The sequence below is a fragment of the Nothobranchius furzeri genome, chromosome 3 (assembly GCF_043380555.1).
Source record: "Nothobranchius furzeri strain GRZ-AD chromosome 3, NfurGRZ-RIMD1, whole genome shotgun sequence".
Taxonomy (NCBI): domain Eukaryota; kingdom Metazoa; phylum Chordata; class Actinopteri; order Cyprinodontiformes; family Nothobranchiidae; genus Nothobranchius; species Nothobranchius furzeri.
In genome coordinates this window covers 42797333-42816133 of record NC_091743.1, presented here as the reverse complement: position 1 = coordinate 42816133, position 18801 = coordinate 42797333, and the positions used below count along the sequence as shown (strand labels likewise).

Genomic DNA, 18801 nt, shown 5'->3' with positions numbered 1-18801 from the left:
TCTTCTCCCGCTACTTCGTAGTACCGAAGAAGTCGGGAGGAATGAGGCCGATTCTCGACCTGTCCCTGTTCAACTGCTCCATAGCAGTAATGCATTTCCGCATGTTAACGATGAGACAAGTCCTGGAATATGTGCGCCCCGGGGATTGGTTCACGTCAATCGACCTGAAAGACGCATACTTCCACATACCAGTAGTTCCAAACCACCGGAAGTTTCTGCGTTTTTCGTTCAAGGGAGTTCAATATCAGTTCAATCGCCTCCCTTTCGGCTACTCGCTAGCCCCGCGCACTTTCTCCAAATGTCTGGAGACCGCGCTGCAGCCACTGCGCACGGAGGGAATGAGGGTCTTATTTTACCTGGACGATCTTCTCCTGTGCGCTCGGTCCGAGGACGAGGCGTCACAGCAAACCAGGAGGTTGACAGAGCATCTGTCAACCCTAGGGTTTTCTATAAACTGGGAAAAGAGCTCCATCCTTCCATCCCAGTCGATTGTGTATCTCGGGGTGGAGTTGGACGCCTCCCTAATGAGAGCACGTTTGTCGCCTGCAAGAGCGGCAGATCTCTCCACGGTGATCTCCCGTGTTCAACCCCGCAAGATCGTGAGAGCCCGGTTAGTCATGAAACTCCTGGGCATGATGTCCGCAGCCCATTCAGTAGTGCCGCTAGGTTTGCTGCGCACGAGGCGCTTGCAACGCTGGTTCGTCCGCCTCCGGGTACACCCAATACGTCAGAAGAGACGTATGTTGAGGATTCCCCCTTCAGTGGGCGGGGACCTCGCTCACTGGGGGAACCCCTGCATCCTCTCACGCGGGGTTCCCATCGGACGTCCTGCGTCACACGTATCTGTGTTTACGGATGCGTCACTGTCGGGGTGGGGGGGCACGTGCTTGTCCCACACGGTGGCAGATCGCTGGCCCTCCCACACGCACGAGCACATAAATGTGTTGGAGCTTATGACAGTGAGGAATGTGATCAGACACTTCGCTGCCCTTCTCGAGGGCCGTCATGTCGAAGTTCACACAGACAACCGGGTAGCGGCAGCCTACATAAATCGCCAAGGGGGAGTTCGATCCCTCCCACTGTTGCGTGTCGCCACAGATTTACTGTGTTGGGCACATGTCCACCTGCTGTCCATCAGAGCCATCTACATTCCGGGGGTACTGAATGTAGCGGCAGACATCCTGTCGAGAGGGGGACCCCGCGACTCCGATGAGCGTCTACATCCTGCACTGATATCACAGATCTGGATCAGGTTCGGGGAACCGTCTGTGGATCTGTTCGCGGCTCGCGAAAACGCTCAGTGTCGCCTGTGGTTTTCCCTGAGTCCCCGGGACGGACCCCCGCTCGGGACGGACGCCTTCTCACACCAGCCCTGGCCTCGAACGCTCCTTTACTCGTTTCCACCAGTCCCTCTGATTCCCCGTCTCCTGGACCGAATTCGGTCGGAACAGCTCTCGGTGATTCTGGTGGCTCCCAGGCGCGTGTCCGCGTCATGGTTTCCGGACCTGCAAGCGCTAGTGTCCGGCTCCCCGTGGAGGCTCCCGTGGAGGGCGGACGCCCTTCTCCAGGCGGATGGGATAATCAAACATCCTCCGGAAATAGGCCAACGGCTGTGGGTCTGGCCGCTGAGCGGTCACGCTTAGAGGCTTCTGGGCTGCCGCATGATGTGGTGGCCACGATTCAGAGTGCGCGGGCGCCCTCTACCATTGCCTCTTACGCTGCTAAATGGGCAGCTTTCCAGAACTGGTGCGCAGAACGGAATATTCAAGCGCTCTCCTGCCAGCTGGCGGATGTTCTATCGTTTTTGCAGATACTGATGGACAGGGGCCTCGCATTCAGCACTGTTAAGACATATGCTGCAGCTATCTCATCATGTCATCAGGGTTTTGGAGATAGATCTGTTTTCAATCATCCCCTCACAAAACGTTTTCTAAAAGGTGTCAGAAGGAACAGACCTGTGTCCCGCCCGCTTTTTCCCCAATGGGTTCTAACGGTGGTTCTGCGCGTCTTATCTGAAGCTCCATTTAAACCCTTGGACCAGGTCTCACTCAAGTTCCTGTCGCTTAAAACTGCATTGCTGCTGGCGCTAGCATCAGTTAAGAGAGTGAGTGACCTAACCGCCCTCTCAGTGGCTCCCGCATGCCTCAGGATCCGGGAGGATGGCGGGTCTGCTGTTTTATGCCCCAACCCAGCCTTTGTGCCCAAAAGCATTATTGCTTCCTTCAAATCCAGGTCAATTTCATTGGCTGGACTTTTTCCTCCTCCCCATAATTCTGAGGAGGAGGCGGCTTCTCACTTTCTCTGCCCGGTGCGCGCGCTTGCACGATATATGTCAAGCACTTCAGGGATTCGTCGCTCACAAAACCTGTTTGTGCACTACAGGGAGTCTTCCCTTGGTCAGGCGACTGTCGGCCCAGCGCCTTTCACGCTGGCTGTGTGACGCCATTTCCCTCGCTTACACATCATCAGGGCAGGATCCCCCTGAGGCACTCAGGGCTCACTCAGCCAGAGGGATTTCCTCTTCGATGGCGCTCCTCAGTGGTGTGTCAATGGAAGACATTTGTCAGGCTGCTTCATGGGCTTCACCCTGTTCCTTTACTCGTTATTATTTACGAGATGTGTCTTCAGGTTCCATCACTCGTTCAGTGCTTGGACCCCAGCAGGCTAAATGAATGCTTATGGCACCTCATTGGCCTTGCTGAGATGGATTTTATCCTCTTGTGGATGATGTTTTTTAGTGGGGGCCCCTCTCTTATCGTGCCTGCCTCAGTCTTTAGGCCTGGTCTGAGGCTGAACGTCCCCCACTAGAGGAGATTTGATTGGGTGTGTCCATTGGTTGTGTTAACCAGTGGGGCGTAAACCCATCCAGCTGCGCTTTATTCCAATAGCAGCTAGCTTAAGGGCTAAGACTAGACAAAATAGAACGTTGGTTACGTATTGTAACCCCAGATTCTATGAGTCTAGTCGCAGCCCTTAAGCCACTGGCCCCACTGGTTATGATGGGAATAAGAGCCATTGGAGGTGAGCAGTGGGGTCACTGCGGTTATATACCACGAGGGGGCCCACTATTGGTGGGCGTACATTTAAGCTCTTCATGATTGGCTGATGCGGAGATCATCCTTCCAATAGCAGCTAGCTTAAGGGCTGCGACTATACTCATAGAATCTGGGGTTACAATACGTAACCAACGTTCTGTGAGTTATATTTTTAGAGACAATTCTGAGTCAATTATTATTGTTATAAACAAATTCTGTTATTTAATAAAGTGATGTTGAGGCACTCTGAAATAGAGAAGTGCAACGGCGTGTGGAGGCACATAACTGACACACGAGCACTGCAGGATGAGTGATGACTCATTAAAAAGTCCCACATCTTGTGAATGACACAATGGAGATGTCTGAGTGAGACCGTGGGAGCGAGCTGTCCGTTTGAGTAAGATTTTAGTTTAGTGAATCAAACAAAATTATTAGGTAAATACACAGATTTATGTATTCTAGATTATAGCAAAGGTTTGTCCTGGATTGGAGAGATGATTAGTGCAATGACATTTAATTAGTGTGTGTGTGTGTGCGCGCGCGCGTGTGTGTGTGTGTGTGCGTGCATGCATGCGTGCATGTGTGTGTGTGTAAATGTGTGTGTGGTGAGTGTGTGTCTGTGTGTGTGTGCGTACATGCATGCGTGCGTGTGTGTGTGTGTGTGTGTGTGTGTGTGTGTGCATGCATACGTGCGTGTGTGTGTGTGTGTAAATGTGTGTGTGGTGAGTGTGTGCGTGCATGCATGCATGTGCGTCATGATTTCATGTAAACATGTGTGTGTGTGTGTGTGTGTGTGTGTGTGTGTGTGTGTGTGTGTGTGTGTGTGTGTGTGTGTTATCAGTGTGTGCGTGCTATAAATGGTCAGCCTCCTAAAGCATGCTGAAGAACAGTCATTCTGCTGATTAGTGGCTCCTAAATGTAAGTTCTGGCAAAAGCCAAGAAGAAAGCCAGATCCAACATGGAGATGAAGGTTCGGTCTGTCCAGGAAGTCGTTTCTCTTTCGTCCCAGAGTTCACCTTCCCTCCTGACGCTTCCATCATGTATGTTTCACGTCTCCTGGCAGCATCAGAACATCCATTATACAGTATCTCATGCAAGTGTCATAACAACATTTTATTTACTGCGAACTGGCTGCTACAGAAATATTCATGACAGTCTGGAGGTTTTTGCAGTTTGAATGATCAACACATCTATTTGACTAATTTCTGAGATGTTTCTTTATTCTTACCCTCCCCAGATCCTAGTTTATTCTTTTTAAATCTAAGATGACCCTGATGCACCATTATACAGACTCTGACTGTATTAAGTGAACAGCTAGCTCTTACTGAAACACTTTTTATAAAGGCATTCTAATAAAAATGAACGACCACTGGGATAATTTAGCCAAACTAAAAGCTGTAAAAGCTCAGCCACCAGCAGAAAGCTGGTTATTATTCTGTTCTTGTCCAACACAAACAACAGTTTGATGTCTGTCATGGCGACTCTTCTGTGAGGCTGTCACTAACTAAAAGCTGAGATCTGCTCTGCTCCTCTTTTCCTTTCCTCTCTCTAGGCTGAGGTTTGTAGTGTGAATACTAAAATACAGTACCTCACCTCCGAAGGTGGAAGAAGTTCATGGAAACCAGCTCAGTTGGACACATGTCATTAATCTTATTTAAAAGTAAATTTACTCACAGATAGGGATGCACGTTTTCCAAAATGTCATTAACCGGCTATTGGCACACCTTAACGGTTAATAACAGGTTAACCGAAAACCAAAGTCGATGCCTCGTCATTAATAATGAGCAAAAGTGAGACACTTGTTTTGAAAGAAACCGATCACCTCGCTGTACCTCGTCTATCTTTCTCTCTGGCTCACGCCGGATCACATTCATTCTACACTCAGTGTAAATAAGGCTTTACATCCAGGACGCGCATCACTCATACCAGTTGCTGCCATGTGATCGGCCGATAACAAGCATTCAAACAGGTGGCCGTAATAAGTGATGGATGAGCTCCTAGCTGTGTTTAGTGAGACTAAAAAGAGAATCCAGGATGTAGTCTGGCGGTTTACTTTAGAGCCACAGAGGACTTAACCTTGGGCGGGTTTTATCAGAACCGTGTTGAATAATTTACAGGAATATAAATCACACCAGAGAGAAGTGTTACGATTGTCAAGTGTTCTGTGAAGTGAATATATTTACAGCTATTATCTAGTTTGATTCGGGTCTGTGTTGAGTGTATCGCCGTTTCCTTGGAAACGCTTATCAACTATCTCGCTCTGACGCTCTGATTTATTCAGAAATTTCTCCAAAGCTTTAAACAGGTTGTGTGAAAGGCTAATCCTGTGTTGGGATGCTGTCAGAAATGGTTTTATTTCACCGGAGAATTGTTGTTGTCAAACTGTTGACTGGTTTGGTTGGGTTTGTTTCCCCCTCGGTGTCGTGGATTATGTAGCTTTGGATCACATGAACAGTAAGTGGTGGTAGAAATGTCTCGTCTCCCCCCTGACTGCAGCTTCGCTCACAGCCATGTGTTCTGGATGTTAGCGTCAGATTAGCTGTAGAACGTTGCTTTAGCTTCAGTTAATGTCCATCCTCGTGTCTTGTAACCACATTACAAATCAGAATTGCATTTATTTTACCCAGTTCCTATTTAGTTTCAACTGAAATGCTCAAATAATTGATTTAACTAGATGGTGTAAATATTTTAAGTTGTTTTTTTATCCAATCTGAAGCAAAGGCCAATTTTAAAGACATTTTACTTATATTTTGGACACCGGACCCCCCCCCCCCCCCCCCCCCCCCCACACACACACACACACACACCCACACACACACACACCGAATTTGTTAAAATGCATCCATTCCTTTGATTTTACTTTCTGCAAAAAATAAAATGCAACAAACACAAGATTGAGATAGAGCAGCAAAAACCAAGAACATCGCTAGCATTTGTGGCCTTACTCAGAAATATTGGCCCACATCTCAAAAAGTTGGAAGGTAATCTCTAATTCAAAATTAGATCAAGAAGTAAACAGCTGATACAATCACATTATCAGAAAATACTTGTCACGTTTCTGTGAATTCAATCATATAAATGTGTCCAGAGAAGCTCTGGGATGAGCCGTTACTCCTGAAGTCAGATGTGATCTCACTCAGTCTGTTCTGGATCACAGATGAGGGACATCCACACGGTAGAGCTGAGCAGGGTGTGATGGTATGGAGTTGTCACAAAATCTGAGAAAGAACAGATGCTGCTTATGACAGTCCAGAGCTGTTCCCAAAGATAGACCCGCGACTGCACAGTGTTGCAGGAACCGGAAAAAAAAACAACAGAAACGTTTTTCTGTTCAACACCGGGACGACTTTTAAAACTGATGCAACTTCGCATGACATGCTGCCACCTGAACCTGACCTTTAACTCGATATGTGACAAAGAAGAGCAGAAACGAACAAATCACTTATTAAATTAAAATTTAGACTCTTTTATGTTGCAGCATCATCGATTTCCATAAACCTGTTGACTTGAAAATGCAAGTCATTAGTGACTCTAACTTTTAGACCACATTGTGTCCAGTAGTGTGTCCTCTTTGTAGCCAAAACACTTTCATCTTATTGAACTCTAAACACTAGCGTACCATCACCGCCGTCTTTGCAGTGACACGGGCTTCATGTTAGTGCAGATAGTGCATACTTTATGTGAAAAAAACTGCAACATGAAAAAGCTGAAAAGTTTAATGGTCATTTCTTAATACTCAAGTACACTAGTATGTTCCTGTGTACTTGACAAGTATATTCTTGGCAAGGACACCAGAAAGGCTGTTCTACCTAGTACCCGATGATGAGGACAACATCTGGAACAGAAGCATACTCTTATGTATAATGTTGCTATGGTTAAAAAAAATGAACCTGACATAAAACTAAAAGTTTTGTTTGTCAATACACACAGTAACTTTTATTTATTTGCAATAACAGAAAATTGTATATTTCATTATTCATGTTTCTGATATAAAACACTACAGTTAGGAGCTTTCTCCTCTGCCGTTCGGTGCATTTTGGCCCACTGGGATACTTTTCTGTCCCAAGTCTGCAGAAGGAAGCATCAATGCACCTCGATACAATGGGTGGAGCAAGAACATATCTGGGAAGTTTGAGCAAACTCGCCATGATACTTAGGATTGGATCACTGTTGAGGATGACAAGTTTTCAAAGCGCAAAATGGATGGAATGGATGCATCTTTACAAATGGAAGCAACTTTTTTAAAGCATCAAACATTGTTTAAGTAAAATGAGTTCAGATGGGTGGCTCTCGTGAACTCATGAGTTACCACCAATCAAAATGTTAAACAAATGACTGCTTAGTCCCCATCATGTACTTTCTGTTGATGTTTTTAAATAGTACATAAAAAGTGTTGAAGCAAACTCACGCAGCGCTAGAGACAGAACTGTCATTAACTTTCATTACTTCTACAAACAGTCTGCAAAGTGTTTGTAGACGGGGACATCAGTCCACTTCCTGTTCCACGTCTATCACGCTGCCTTGAAAATATCCCCACAGCTCAAAGATGCAACTAGTGACATGACCATGTTTCATATCCTGAATTCAATTTCACTCAACTTTTAGATTTTGAGGCGGATTGGTGCTGCATCTGCAGTGATGCAGGCATTGTACCGGTCTGTTATGCTGAAGAGAGAGTCAGAGGGCGAAGCTCTAGATTTACCGGTCGATCTACATTCCCACCCTCACCTACGGTCATGAGCTTTGGGTAGTGACCGAAAGAACGAGATCGCAGATACAAGCGGCCGAAATGAGTTTTCTCTCCTAAATGGCTGGGCTCTCCCTTAGAGATAGGGTGAGAAGCTCGGTCAAGTAATCGGAGTAGATGTGCTGCGTCTCCGCATCGAGAGGAGCCAGTTGAGGTGGCTCGGGCATCTGGTCAGGATGCATCCTGGATGCCTCCCCTGTGAAGTTTTCCAGTCATGTCCAACCGGGAGGAGACCTAAAGGTAGACCCAGGACACGGTGGAGGGACTATGTCTCTCAGCTGGCCAGGGAACGCCTTAGGATTCCCCCGAAAGAGCTGGCCCAAGTGGCTGGGGAGAGGGAAGTCTGGGCCTCTCAACTTAGGCTGCTGCCCCCGCGACTCGACTCTGGATAAGCGGATGAAAATGGATGGATGGATGGATGGATGGATGGATGGATGGATGGATGGATGGATGGATGGATGGATGGATGGATGGATGGATGGATGGATGGATGGATGGATGGATGGATGGATGGATGGATGGATGGATGGATGGATGGATGGATGGATGGATGGATGGATGGATGAGCTTTCAGATTTCCAGATATTTTATTAATGCCTGTTTGCACCAAAATGCCAAAACAAAGTCCCTGGAGCTGAATGATTATATTATTCATCTACTTAGTTGTTCACTTCAATTATTTATTCTCATTATTTAATGTTTCTACATCTGAACTGATACAGTCTTGTTTCTAGTACTACAGTGGTTCCCAGCCTGAAGGCTTTCATCTGAGATTAGCTTGTTTTTGTGGGACATACCCATACTCGTAGAAATGCTGTGCTTTGGTTAAACAGATAACTGGAATACAAACAGTCATGGTTACAAGTAAACTTAAACTGTTGCAGTCATTGTGTCCTTGGGCAATACAATTAACCCACCTTGTCAGCTGGTGGGGGTCGGATGGATTGGTGCCACCTGTGCTTAGCAGCTTTGCCTCTGTAAGTGTGTCCCAGGGCAGCTGTGGCTACGTTGTAGCTCATCCCCACCAGTGTGGGAATGTGTGTGTGTAAATGGATGACTGTGTAAAGTGCCTTGGGGGGTTGTAGAACCTTAGAAGGTGCTATACAATATAGGACATATATAATTTTACTATTTAAGGTAAATTGAGTTTAATTCAATTCAATTCAAGTTTATTTATATAGCGCCAAATCACAACAAGAGTCATCTCAAGGCACTTAACATAATAAACATTCCAATTCAGGTCAGTTCATTAAGCCAATCAGAAATAATGTTTCCTATATAAGGAACCCAGCAAATTGCATCAAGTCACTGACTAGTGTCAGTGACTATACAGCAATCCTCATACTAAGCAAGCATGCAGCGACAGTGGAGAGGAAAACTCCCTTTTAACAGGAAGAAACCTCCAGAGAATCCTGGCTCAGTATAAGCAGTACTTACTTACTTCATGGAAGGGGGCTGAACAAACAACAGCTGAGATTTAGCTGCCCTTGTGACTGACAAGTAGAACATTGTAATTAAAATAACGAATTAATCAAACTGGGTGGAGGGTAAAAATACCAATAAGTCCTATATTCATGTAAAATCTCTATAATGGTATTTAATGTTGAAAAGCCTGAAATTTGCTCTGCAAAAGATCCTAAAACTAAAAGCATGAAGTAACAATAAAACCATATTCCCCCTGTTTTATATTCACGAATGTACAACAACATTGAGAGGTTAAAACATTACATGAATCAGGAGAGGTACATTCTTTTTTTCATTTAACTTTACTGCAACTGCAACATTAAAAGATATCCAAATGTCTCCTTGTACAGTAACGACTTTAATCTTTGCGGGTTTTAAACGTCTTCCTGGAATAATTAAGACTGAAAAATTTGAGACTTTTTTTATTCCTGTCAAATAAAAATTTTAATCCTGAGAATTTTCACTTGTTTTTTCCTGCAATCTTAAAATGTTCAAAAATATCATAGTTTGAGTCTAGAGCAAGTATAGTTAAAGTAGTTGAATGTTTGACATCTTGGCAGTAATCTCCACCACCACCACACACACACACCCACAACACACACGTAATCACACAGAGCCTAAAACTTGATTGCGAAGCTGCTGATTCCACAACTTAATAAGAACTAGTTTGTACTAAATCACCTCTCATTAACACCAAAAGCTTTACAATAGAAAACAACAACCAGTGGGAGAATTTAGCCGAACCGTGTGAGATATCAACATGGATCCAAAGAGAGCGTTGAGGGTTAAGTACACTAAGTGGGTTTGGAACCACTGCCCTAAACCGTTTGGGATAGCTGGGGCCTGTAAAGCTCTCTGTGTGTGAACGTCTTTGTGATGTTGCTCATGTTAACGTGTTCCTATTTGTGTCCTCCCCAGTTGAACAGCCGCCCACCATCACCGCTCAGCCACCCAGCTCCCTAATCGCCTTCCCTTTTGATGAAAGTTTCCCCATGACGTGTGAAGCCAAGGGGAATCCCAGGCCAGAGTGAGTATGGTGTCCTCCACCACTTCACAGGATTGGTGGGAAGAATGGGAAGCTTCATAGCGCCCAAACAGAATCCAAACACAAACAACTTTTTAGCAGTAGCACATTGCGTTTGGGTGCTCTGGCGTTGAACTTTTGGGAAATGATGGGGAAGCAGCTCTAGCTGAAAGACTTGACATTTCAATACTGCCTATCTTTATGCAGATTCAGATGGACAAAGAACGGCCAGGAATTTAACCACTCCGTAGACCCCCGCCTGATGAAAGAGGAGAATTCTGGGACCTTTGTGATACCTAATAATGGGAACCTGACAGAGTACCAGGGTACCTATCGCTGTTACGCTTCAAACACACTGGGGACCGCCGTATCCCAGGAGGTTGAGTTCATTGTGTCCAGTGAGTAACCTGCATCTCCCCCTCTCTGTTACAATGGTCGGAAAGTGTTTCAAGCTAGCGGGCACCTGTTCACCTGGACCAACACATTGTATTTAAAGTGCTCGGCACTTATAGTGGGTTCACATACAGCTCTAAAGCATGTAACAGGATCTATAGCCTGTTCAACAGTCTCTGTGTGCCATTTTCCAATTTCTCCCCAAGTTTAGTTGTGTGAAAGTGGATCTTCAAAGGAAAAAACACCCCCGAGGAGACCTGGACTCATGTTGCTCTGGATGAAACTACCCAGCAGTGCTGGCATGATAAAAACATCATAGCAGTAGAAGTAATGTCTGATTTGTTTCTGAAGGTTAAAAAAGAAAATAACAGGATGATAAAAGGTTAAGAATGATTTGTGATTCTCAGTCTGTGGGACATTTTTAAAAACAAATAAATCAATAAACATGTTTCCAAAACAGACTGTTGATATTAGCACATCTGTTTGCAGGAATAACAAGACAAACCATTTGATCTGTGTCTCCCTACACTGTGATCTGCAACAGAAACGCATGCTTAGGTTTTATTAATTTTAATATTCTCATGGTCTGTAGACAGCAAGTGTGCACTGTAAAAAACTAAGTACTGGAGTGAGGCTTATCATGAGCAGCTTAAACTTTCCTGACTCGGATCAGCTGTGAGGAAAAAGTCTTGATCTGAGTAGTGTTCACCTAACATTAGATTTTAGATTTGTTGTCAACTTGAGTTTTTATAAAGAAAATCAATGATAACACAGGAAAAATCACTAAATAATATGTTTTCCTATCCAATTGGTAGACTGAACTTTATCATGAAAAAAATTGCACATTTTATCTTTTTTATACAATCTGGGACAAAAGCTGTTTAAATTTAGTCGTCTTTTCGGGTGTTAGAGTTGTTTTATTACCACAAAGGTGGCTAGGCGTGACAAGTGTGAGAACCACATGCCCTCCTATTTATTTTAAAGACATAACTGCCACCCTCTGGACAAAGAGAGTACTGCAGATTTGACAATGCATGCTTCATCTTCTCCACTGTCGCTTTATGCTTGCTTAGTATGAGGATTGCTGTATAGTCACTGATACTAGTCAGTGACTTGATGCAATTTGCTGGGTTCCTTATATAGGAAACATTTTACTGATTGGCTTAATGAACTGACCTGAATTGGAATGTTTATTATGTGAAGTGCCTTGAGACGACTCTTGTTGTGATTTGGCGCTATATAAATAAAATTGAATTGAATTGTTTCTGTTTTTGTTTCCCAGATGAACCAAAATTCCCTAAAGAGACTCTAGACCCTGTGAAGGTGGATGAAGGTCAGCCTTTTATTTTGAAATGTGACCCACCCACTGGTATTCCTCCTCTGCAGATCTACTGGATGACTATCAGTAAGTTCCACCCTACAGGTATGTGTGTGATCTATGTGATAGAGAGCTCATTTCACCTTTGTCTTTGAGGCTCTTTCTCTTCTGATTTAAGTTTAAACTAAGTGACCCCAGAATAAAGGGCTAATGAGTTCATCTCTGTCTAGAAAACCCTAAAACCATTACATATTCTAGTATGTGTCAGTATTTACAAGCTCATGCTGTGCAGACAGACAATTGTCTACAAATCCAATTCAGGAGCTTCACATCATGACAACAACAGGAGCTTTTTTCAAATGAAGATAATTTGTAGGTGTTTTAATGAAAACAATATTTAATTCATGTACAGGTATTTCAAGCATTCAGCTTAGCCCTTAAAAAGTAAGTCACCCCCTACTAGAGTCTTACTCCACTTGTGCGTGTTTCTGAAAAACCAGGGGAAGGGGAAATAGCAGGGGCCTAAGATGGAGCCTTGAGGGACTCCACATCTTACAGAAGTGACAGAGTAAGAGAACTGACAGAAATTAACTGACATGCTTCGACCTGACAGATACGATTTGAACCACTCCAGAGCAGTACCTCTGATTCCAACCCACTGCTCCAACCTGCGTGTTATGATCAACGGTGTAAAATGCTGCAGATAGCTCTAGGAGCGCAAGAATGACAAATTTACCAGAGTCAGTAGCCTTTTAAAAAAATCGTTATCGACCTTTAGGAGTGCTGTTTCTGTTCTATGATGGCTTTTAAAACCAGACTGAAACATTTACACCAAGCTAATCTATGAGATAGATATTTTAGCCTAATTTGTTATAACTGTGATAGGTGTGGCTTACAGCTTATGAAAACCCCACATTCAAAATCTCAGACAGTTAGAATATTGTTAAAAGATTCAATAGTCTAGTCTCAAAGTGTCACACTCTAATCGGCCAATTAATCCAGAACACCTGCAAAGGGTTCCTGAGCCTAGATGGTCTCTCAGTCTAAGTTGGGTTACTGACATAAATATACTTATGCACCAGATTGTAATTTTTCCAGTTTCACTTGTGAAAGTGGGAGTAAATTACTCTTTGTTTTTTTTTTAATAAATTCAGTATAAATTCTAATACATCCACTTATGATGATGGACATGAGTGTTTTGTCATTTTAATGTGTAATATGTGTAAAACAGTTTCCGCAAATGTAAAATTAGCTCACATAGAGGTGTAAAGGCTTTATTAAAAAGAGCTTTAATCAAAGAAAGTTTTTTTGTACTTTTATTTGTCTTGAATGTAAACATTAATCTCAACCATCGCCACAGGTAGTTTTAAGGAAAACAGAAGGATTTGTTAGCTTTGTCAACCTTCTAGTCTATTTTGTGGGTCTGGTTTGGACTCACTCACAGGGAAAGAAGCAGAATGTCTCCTATGGTTGTAAATGTTGGTCCAGAGTAGGAGTGGGTCACCTCTAGCCCCCAGGCTGTGAACGGTCCTCAGAACCCTTTTATCTCACAGGTTCCAATGAATAAAATAAATAAAAACGTGGATGACAAATATACTAACGACCACCGGTATTTGTGTGATAAAAATGAGGGGGTTGTGAGGGAGCGCATCAGATAAATCTGAATCACAACTTTCTCTTTCTACTAGTCATGTGACCTTTAGGCGACGCCTTAAAACAGTTTATTTGGATTTTAAGATGAACAAAGTTTTGCACAGCCCTGTTAAGTTTTAGTGATGTGTGTGTGTGTGTGTTTCTGAAACCATCACCTTGCTTTTCTCAGACATGCAGCACATCCAGCAGGATGAGAGGGTGTCTGTGGGTCTGAATGGTGACCTTTACTTCTCCCACGCCGTGGAGAAGGACAGCAGGACGGATTACTGCTGCTTCGCCTCCTTCCCGAGAATACGCACCATCGTTCAGAAGACTGCCATGTCTGTCCATGTTAAACCAAGTAAATGTCAACCCAGCTTCCTAATCTGCATCAGACCAGCATGATCTAAGTGTTTGTTCAGAGCGTTGATCACCTCACAGCAACATTTCAAACGACATCTCAGTGTTGCAGTGTCCCATTGATGCTCTTGGATTTGAGTTCATATTGTGATTTCTTTGGTTTTGCCATCCACATTGTGCTTTTGTTTGATGTCAATTCTTTCTGTGTGTGTGTGTGTGTGTGTGTGTGTGTGTGTGTGTGTGTGTGTGTGTGTGTGTGTGTGTGTGTGTGTGTGTGTGTGTGTGTGTGTGTGTGTGTGATGGTGTCTCATCCACTACCGTGTCAGGGGCACGTGACAGTTCTGAGAGTGGTAAGTTAGATGTCTGAAGAGTGCATCTGTGTGCAGACACAAGCAGCTGTGTGCAGTAATAAAATGTGCTCCTCTGTCAGCTAATGCCATCCTGGAGAGGAGACCCTCGCTTCTGACGCCCCCTGGTGTCCAGTCAGAGAAGCAGCTGGTTAAAGGCGATGACTTGGAGCTGGAGTGTATTCCAGAAGGAATGTGAGTAATTATTATCTAGCAATTTCAAAACCTTCAGCGAGAACCACTGTCAAACGTGAAATCAATCTTGTGTATTACTACTAAATCAGGTTTTAGAACAAACATTGACATTTGTTGCATTTTTCTCTCAGTCCAACTCCAAAGGTGGAGTGGGTGAAGATCGGCCTCGGGCTTCCCGATGGAGCTGAAGTGGAGAATCATGGGAAACTGCTGATCATTCCAAGAGCTGACCAGAAGGACAGTGGGAAATATATGTGCAAAGCAAAGAACCCACTGGGAGAAGCAGTCCATTACTTCACTGTGACAGTGGAAGGTACCAGAGTTTATTCTGAAGCACCAAGCTTCACAGATTAAAGTGGCCCCATAGATCCCATATTCCCATCCCAGCCCTCCTCCCCAAGTATAAAACAAATGACAATTACACTTCCCCTCCCGCAGCCAACTTCCAAGGTGAACGTACACTCACCCACACACTCGCCCGCGCACATACGCGCACGCATACACACACACACACACACACACACACACACACACACACACACACACACACACACACACACACACACACACACACACATACGTGAACAACAGAGTAAACAAAAGGCTGAGTTCAGATGGGTTAGGTAATGGATGACACATCATCAGCGGAGCCATCTGCCTCGACAGCAACAGATCCACGGCAGCAGCCAAGACACCGGCCCATGACGCCCAGGGAGGGATGGCGGAGACCCCCACCACTGCCCGGGCACCACCCGAGGAGCGGCCCGGCCGCCGACCACCGGCCCCAAGGCTGAGGGCTCCGCAGAGGAAACACTGGAGGATTAAAACATATAGCATGTAAAATAACAAAAGCTAATATGGATAGAAAGTAACTGATAAAGAGTGATTATAAAGATGGTAAAAGAAAACATAATCATTTAAAACACTAAGATGTAAAGAAAACAATAAAATAAAAAGTTCCTAACTAAAATTAATTATCACTTGGAGACAAATTGTATTTACTTTTTCAACACTCAGACAAATATCAACCAGTAAAATGCAGAAAAGTGATGTTTCAGAAGTCTAAAGTACGACAAAATGAGAATAGAAAGGAGTCGCTGAGAGGACCTTTGAACTTTGACCCCTGACCTCAGGTCTCACACTGAGCAGCTTTTACCATTTCTCATACCTGCATCTTTTGAGTGGGAAATAATTAATCACCAACCGAATGATGATAGTAGAGTTTCTCATAAGTCCTGCTGAGTTCTGGAGCAGCTTCCCATTCCAGGTTCCCGTCTGTGTGGCTGGTGACGCCTCTGAATACGTCTGCTGTGCTCTCCCTCAGGAAGACTTCTTTAACCTGACACGGGTAGTTTGATAACGTTGTGCTGACGCTGTGTTTCCAGAACCTCCGGAGTGGGTGTCAGAGCCTCAGAGTCAGCTCAGTATGATCGGAACAGACGTGCTCATCAAGTGCTCTGCCAGAGGGACCCCAGAGCCCAGCATCACTTGGAGGGTGAACGGAGTACCTCTGAAGGGTCAGTCCCACCTCACATCCTGGAAGCCACTCAGGAAATCTTCAACCAAAACTGGGAATACTACAACATTAAAATACTCTTCACATATAATTCCTGCCAAATAAGCAGTAGTGATGTTGATAAACAAACGCGTCATTACTGCCTTTAAGTCTTATTTAGTTTATTGTAATTTCTATGATGCTAAATGATCATCGTACCTTTTATTCACGTTTTTTTAATTCTTAATCCATGTGCTCCTTTTTCAGTGCTTCAGAATGAAAATAAATATGGCAAAAATTAATTTGATAAATATAGAAATGATGAATAATCTTCATGTTGGGAAATGCACTGCAGCGTGACTCGTCAAAATAAGAGCATCAAGATAAATCATCACTGTGCAGGATGCATGTTATGATCTGTGTTTACGAGGGTTTTACATACTTATACTGTTGTGGAGTCTAATATAAAATATGTTAAATACATATTTCTATTACTGATACATTTTGTCTTGAAAGCACAACGTTTTCTGATTATGTAGAGACTAAACTATCCATAGTTCACGTTTAAGGAAACTGTTGTTTTTTTTTTCCAATTGATGTCAGCAGGGGGCACAGCTGAGCTTTGAGTGGTGGTTAAAACTTAGTGTGAATTATTACTTTCATCACACTAGAATTAATATAAATCACCAACAAACATCTGAAATCAGAACTATTTAGGGGAAAATAACCTTTTGAATAACTAATTAACATGATCAACAGTCACATAAATCAAACATGGGTAGACAGTTCTGCTATAAAAGTAAAGAAGAGCAACTAAGGGTGCAAATTCATCTGTTTTTCTTAAGAAAACTAATTTGTTAATGTTAGAAATAAAATCAAAACCATCTCAATAAGTAATTACAACAACTCAGATGTAGGTCGGGGGAGATTTCCTCTTTGTTCGGCTATACGTTTGTGATGCTGCATCACATTGTCCCCTCACACTTTTTTCTGTATTTTATTTGACTCGATTTTATAATTGGATGCTTGTTTTAAAGTTTGACACATTAATGGTTATGAATGTAGCATGCATGTTGTTAACACTGAGGTCTGAGGCTGATGTGTTAAAATGATGAAAACATTTGTCCATTACAGATTCCCCAGCGGCCAACAGGAGGATATTTGATGACACCATAATAATCCGTAACTCCAAAGCCTCTGACAGCGCCGTCTATCAGTGTGAGGCCTCCAACCGGCACGGGAGCCTCTTATCCAATGCAAACATCATGATCAGGAGTAAGTCCTAAAGCCTTTCTCTGTGTGGGCCACAGTTCTCATCAGTCATGTTTCTGTCCAGCTTAAACCTAACCCACAAACAAAGGCGACCCTCGTTTCTCAGTATCTGTGAGGATGTGTCTGACTTTGCAGGGAGACACTTACAGGCTGCTGTGCGAAGCCTGTGAGTTAGCGCCCATGCTAGCTTATGCCATAAAGCCATGTGGAGCCCAGGAGAGGAGAGCTGTCTACAGCTGCAGCAGCTCATTCTGGCTAACGGCTCTCCATCAGGAGCAACAAGCTCCGTTCTCAGTCATTTATATGCTAACAAGTGCGCCCTACATTCTGCACACACTTCACCAACATTAGCTGAACATGTGCTGCCGAGCGAGAGCAGACAAAGCGGAGCATTTTGTCTCTGCACCGAGTCACCAAGGAGCTAATAAAGGTGGACGGTCTCTGAATTCTAAGTTGCTTCATGAAAAACCAGACACAAGATTTGCCTTCTGTTGACTAGAATGAATCATTGAGACGTTGTTTTCTGGTTTCCTTTTTTTAGCCATCCTCAAAACACATTAAATATGTATTTTTTTAACTGATACCAAGGTAAGACAACAATGTTCACTGCCCCACCCCCTCCCTGTTTGATCTGATGACTGGCCTCTGCTGATGGTCTTTACAGATCTACCGCCCATGATTCTGACTAAGGACGGAGAAGGTTATTTTGCAGTGGAGAGCAGAGGAGTGACGCTCCACTGTAACGCTTTCAGCTCACCCCCTTCCACCATCACTTGGTGAGTTACTTCCAGACCCGACACACACCAGCAGAGAGCAGCAGGCATCATCTGGTTTTCCTCCAGCTCAGAAACAAACACAACACAGAGTAATCCTGTTACTCTAAATATCTAGTAACTTATTATTGCTGCAGCACTAAAGGTTGGATTTATTTTTACTTCATTTTTTCAAGTTACAAAAACTCATAATCTTGGTTCAGACCAGCCAGATCCAGACCAGCCCTCATATCAGGAAAACACTGCTTTAAAATAAGAGGGCAGAGGCTTCCAGCATGTATCCTTAAGCCCACAGCTTAGAGCAGAATAATACATATGTTCAAAATTTGGGAGAAGAGCTGGTCACTAAGTTTTGTTGGTGCATGACTGACCAGACCTGCAAAATGTGATTTAATTATCATATATTAATAAGTTTCACCAGAACAGAGAGGAAGAGATTTAGGGTTAGCCTAGCTCTAAGATAACGCTCCTGCCAAATAGGCACAGGAGTTTGGTGGACTTTATCTGGATGTGAAGAATCAGACATTGAGATGAAATTCTAGTGGAAAAAATGAAAATTACCAACTAAACAAGAGAGACTTCATCAGCAGCAGCAGCAGAAGCAGAAGCAGAAGTGAGTCAAACAGGATAGAAAATCATTTTATTGATTTATTTAAAACAAAGTTTGAGGTTTTAATGAGAAAAAAATTTTCATTTCACAAAAGAGGGCTTTTCCTATTTGTGTGCAGAACTTTATATTAGAGAAA

At 43.6% G+C, this 18801-nt stretch overlaps 1 protein-coding gene across 7 annotated transcripts in view; it reads left to right on the top strand.

Moving 5' to 3' along the window:
- The window catches only part of chl1b (cell adhesion molecule L1-like b), a 150159-nt gene that overhangs the window by 94048 nt on the left and 37310 nt on the right, over positions 1-18801 (top strand). For 6 of the 7 annotated variants that reach the window (XM_054748377.2, XM_054748400.2, XM_015959949.3 and 3 more), the window contains exons 3-12: positions 10165-10273; positions 10478-10668; positions 11946-12068; positions 13804-13974; positions 14300-14323; positions 14404-14515; positions 14647-14828; positions 15901-16032; positions 17145-17285; positions 17947-18058. In XM_054748377.2, coding sequence (XP_054604352.2) covers positions 10165-10273; positions 10478-10668; positions 11946-12068; positions 13804-13974; positions 14300-14323; positions 14404-14515; positions 14647-14828; positions 15901-16032; positions 17145-17285; positions 17947-18058 — 1297 coding nt within the window. The remainder of the gene's footprint in view (positions 1-10164; positions 10274-10477; positions 10669-11945; positions 12069-13803; positions 13975-14299; positions 14324-14403; positions 14516-14646; positions 14829-15900; positions 16033-17144; positions 17286-17946; positions 18059-18801) is intronic. The other variant, XM_054748388.2, reaches the window with a different exon arrangement.